Genomic DNA, 2,481 nt, shown 5'->3' with positions numbered 1-2,481 from the left:
ATACTTCGTTGGGTGGGCTGGCCTTTTGGGCCATGCCAATAGCCCAGACACCTTCTCTGCGCTAAAAATATGTATTCTTCCCGAGTATTTCGTCTTCTTTCGTCTTCAGGGAGTCGCGGGACGCTACATATTAGAATAGCATGATTTAAATAATATGTATGTCAGTGATAAAATAGAGGTGTGATGTGATTCTTATTTGATTTTCTGTGTAAATAAGTTGAAATAATGCATAATTTTAATTACTTATTACAGTATTAAAGTTTATTTGCACTATTAACAGAATTTAGCTGTTAATCCATCTTCTAAAGCCGATTCCTAATTATTTTTGCAAAAAATGCAGTATTTCACAATATGAATTTACAAATGCAATTAATTTTTTAAAATGTTGCGACATTTGAGAAGCTGCGGATTTGTCTTTTATAGATAAAATCACAGTGCTGGCCTCAAGTGATGCACAGCGATACTCAAAATGCGCGAAGTTAGTACTTCGGTTCCAAATAATAGAATAAATTGTAAATTGTGCGCACAATAAAGTGTCTTTGTTTACGATGAATGCTTAGCTGTTTTAACAGACTCAACCTATGCTGAGAAAGTAGACACTGATGAAGAACGCTATGGACGAGAACATAAAAAACACACTGCAATCATAGCAGACAGGAAATACTTGTCACAAATTTGCGCAGCTCACGCAAATTTTAGCAATGGTTATGGCGACTATCCACATCAAGTCACAGGTTATTTCTGTGGAAATTCTGGAGAAAAGTCGGTTGCCAGCTTCAAATGGAAGGCATATGTATTGAGAAGAATGTAAAAACAAATTAAACATCCTTCCTAAGTGAGCCCTCGACCAGCTTGATTGCCTCCAGCATGAGCGGTGAGAATGAACGTACTGTTTAGAATTTGCCTATTCGTTATGCTTTCAATAGACCGGCTGTAAAATGTCCTGGTTACGAGCTGAAGTGATAGTTTTATTTTGCTAATCCTGCATCTGCACCTATGTGTGTGCGGTCACATTCAGTGTATTCTCTACCCGCTTGCTCATTGTTTTGTATTGAGCTAAATGCTGATGTGTTTGATGGAGAAGAGAATAAGGGCTGTATTCCAATCTTACAACTGTTAATGAGGAGTTAAGCTGCTTCAGCAAGTCTCCATGTGGAGTCGCATCAATAAGATCTGCAATGTGTTTGGCTATCTAGAAGTTTGGCGTGCGTATGTGCCTTATTTAATGCTTGCGCTTTAGGGTTCTTATTTTTATTCAACGATTTAGTTCTATCGAATAAGGGCAACTTGAGCCCCTTTTGGTGGTACGTTCAGACGAGTCATTTTATAAGGGAGCATTTAAACAATCTCGCTGACATCTAGCCTTGTCTCTTCAATCGTAAGTGCTAGGGTAGGTGTGACAGAAGCATACTTTCGATGGTCGTAGAGACAATGTAGAGACTATTGGGGAGGTCGAAGGTGCAGAGTATAAAAAGCGCGGTGGAACTAAGGCGACCACAAATGACGTGCCTGAATGTTCGAGCATCAGGCGCGATCATGCGCTAGTGGACCAGCGGAATCACAAACAACACCGTTGGCATGGTGCATGCAAATGCGTAGCATATGGGGCCGGAAACGCTTAACTGAAAAGTGCCATTTACTATTGGGTTAGTTATGTTCCGCTTTACCACTCCACTTGCGAAAACATGCTTATCGTCTTCAGACCCTGCAAGCTAACTGATTAGGTAGTCAAGCCATTTACCATACTTCTGTAAGCAATAATAACCCACGCTTTTATGCTTCTTTCATGTAAAGAAGTGAAATTGAGCAATGATGCGGAAAATATACTGCGTGTGCGCAAATCATAATTGAGTCCATTTAAATTTTTGATTTAAAGGCCTCGAACTAGAAATTGCACGGTGGCGGAATGACACTTCCCCTGGGCGAATGTCAAATTAGGCGTTAGCAGTGGTCTGCGTAGAGCGTGCATCCCCTCCGTGGAGCAAGCATGCAGCCATTCTTACAGTTGCTCTAGCATTTGCAGGTACGTATAATGGTATTGTCCTTTTTTCTGCAACAACTGAGTGCTGCGGTTATTGAGGTTACTAGGACTAGAACAATTTCGAATTCATCTACACTTTTGCTTATCTCAAAATCTCAGAAGTAATAAAATAAAGCAAAATGGCACTGAAGGTTCAGCCAATTTGGAAAACTAAGACATCCAAGGAGATTAAGTGGATCTTCCTCTCAGATGAGGTAACGCAGCGGACGAGATCTCTCAAACTGTTTAAAAAAATGTTCGAATGTTGCTTTATTCTGGCTCGGTGAATGGGTGTGAGGAAGAGGAAAGTGAACGTGCCTGCCCACTCACAAAATACATCAATCTAAGCCAAATTGGTCAAGAAATCCACTTCTCATCCCACCGAATCATTTTAGGGAAATATTCAAAGCCTGTGGACTATGCGTTATGCGTCTCAGTAAATTCAGGCAAACATCTTGACT

The 2,481-nt window shown here is 40.4% G+C and overlaps 1 protein-coding gene across 1 annotated transcript in view; it reads left to right on the top strand. All coding sequences in view use genetic code 11, as the record gives it.

The window, feature by feature from the left end:
• Nucleotides 1–2,481, top strand: part of EGR_09820 (hypothetical protein) — a gene marked incomplete at both ends in the record, with an annotated part of 13,696 nt that overhangs the window by 9,856 nt on the left and 1,359 nt on the right. The window contains 2 exons of the mRNA XM_024499069.1: nucleotides 288–384; nucleotides 561–807. Of these exons, the coding sequence (XP_024346521.1) occupies nucleotides 288–384; nucleotides 561–807 (344 nt within the window). The remainder of the gene's footprint in view (nucleotides 1–287; nucleotides 385–560; nucleotides 808–2,481) is intronic.

This window comes from Echinococcus granulosus (assembly GCF_000524195.1).
Source record: "Echinococcus granulosus chromosome Unknown EG_S00169, whole genome shotgun sequence".
Lineage (NCBI taxonomy): Eukaryota > Metazoa > Platyhelminthes > Cestoda > Cyclophyllidea > Taeniidae > Echinococcus > Echinococcus granulosus.
The sequence above is the reverse complement of the archived record's forward strand: the minus strand, read 5'-3'. Positions and strand labels throughout refer to the sequence as shown.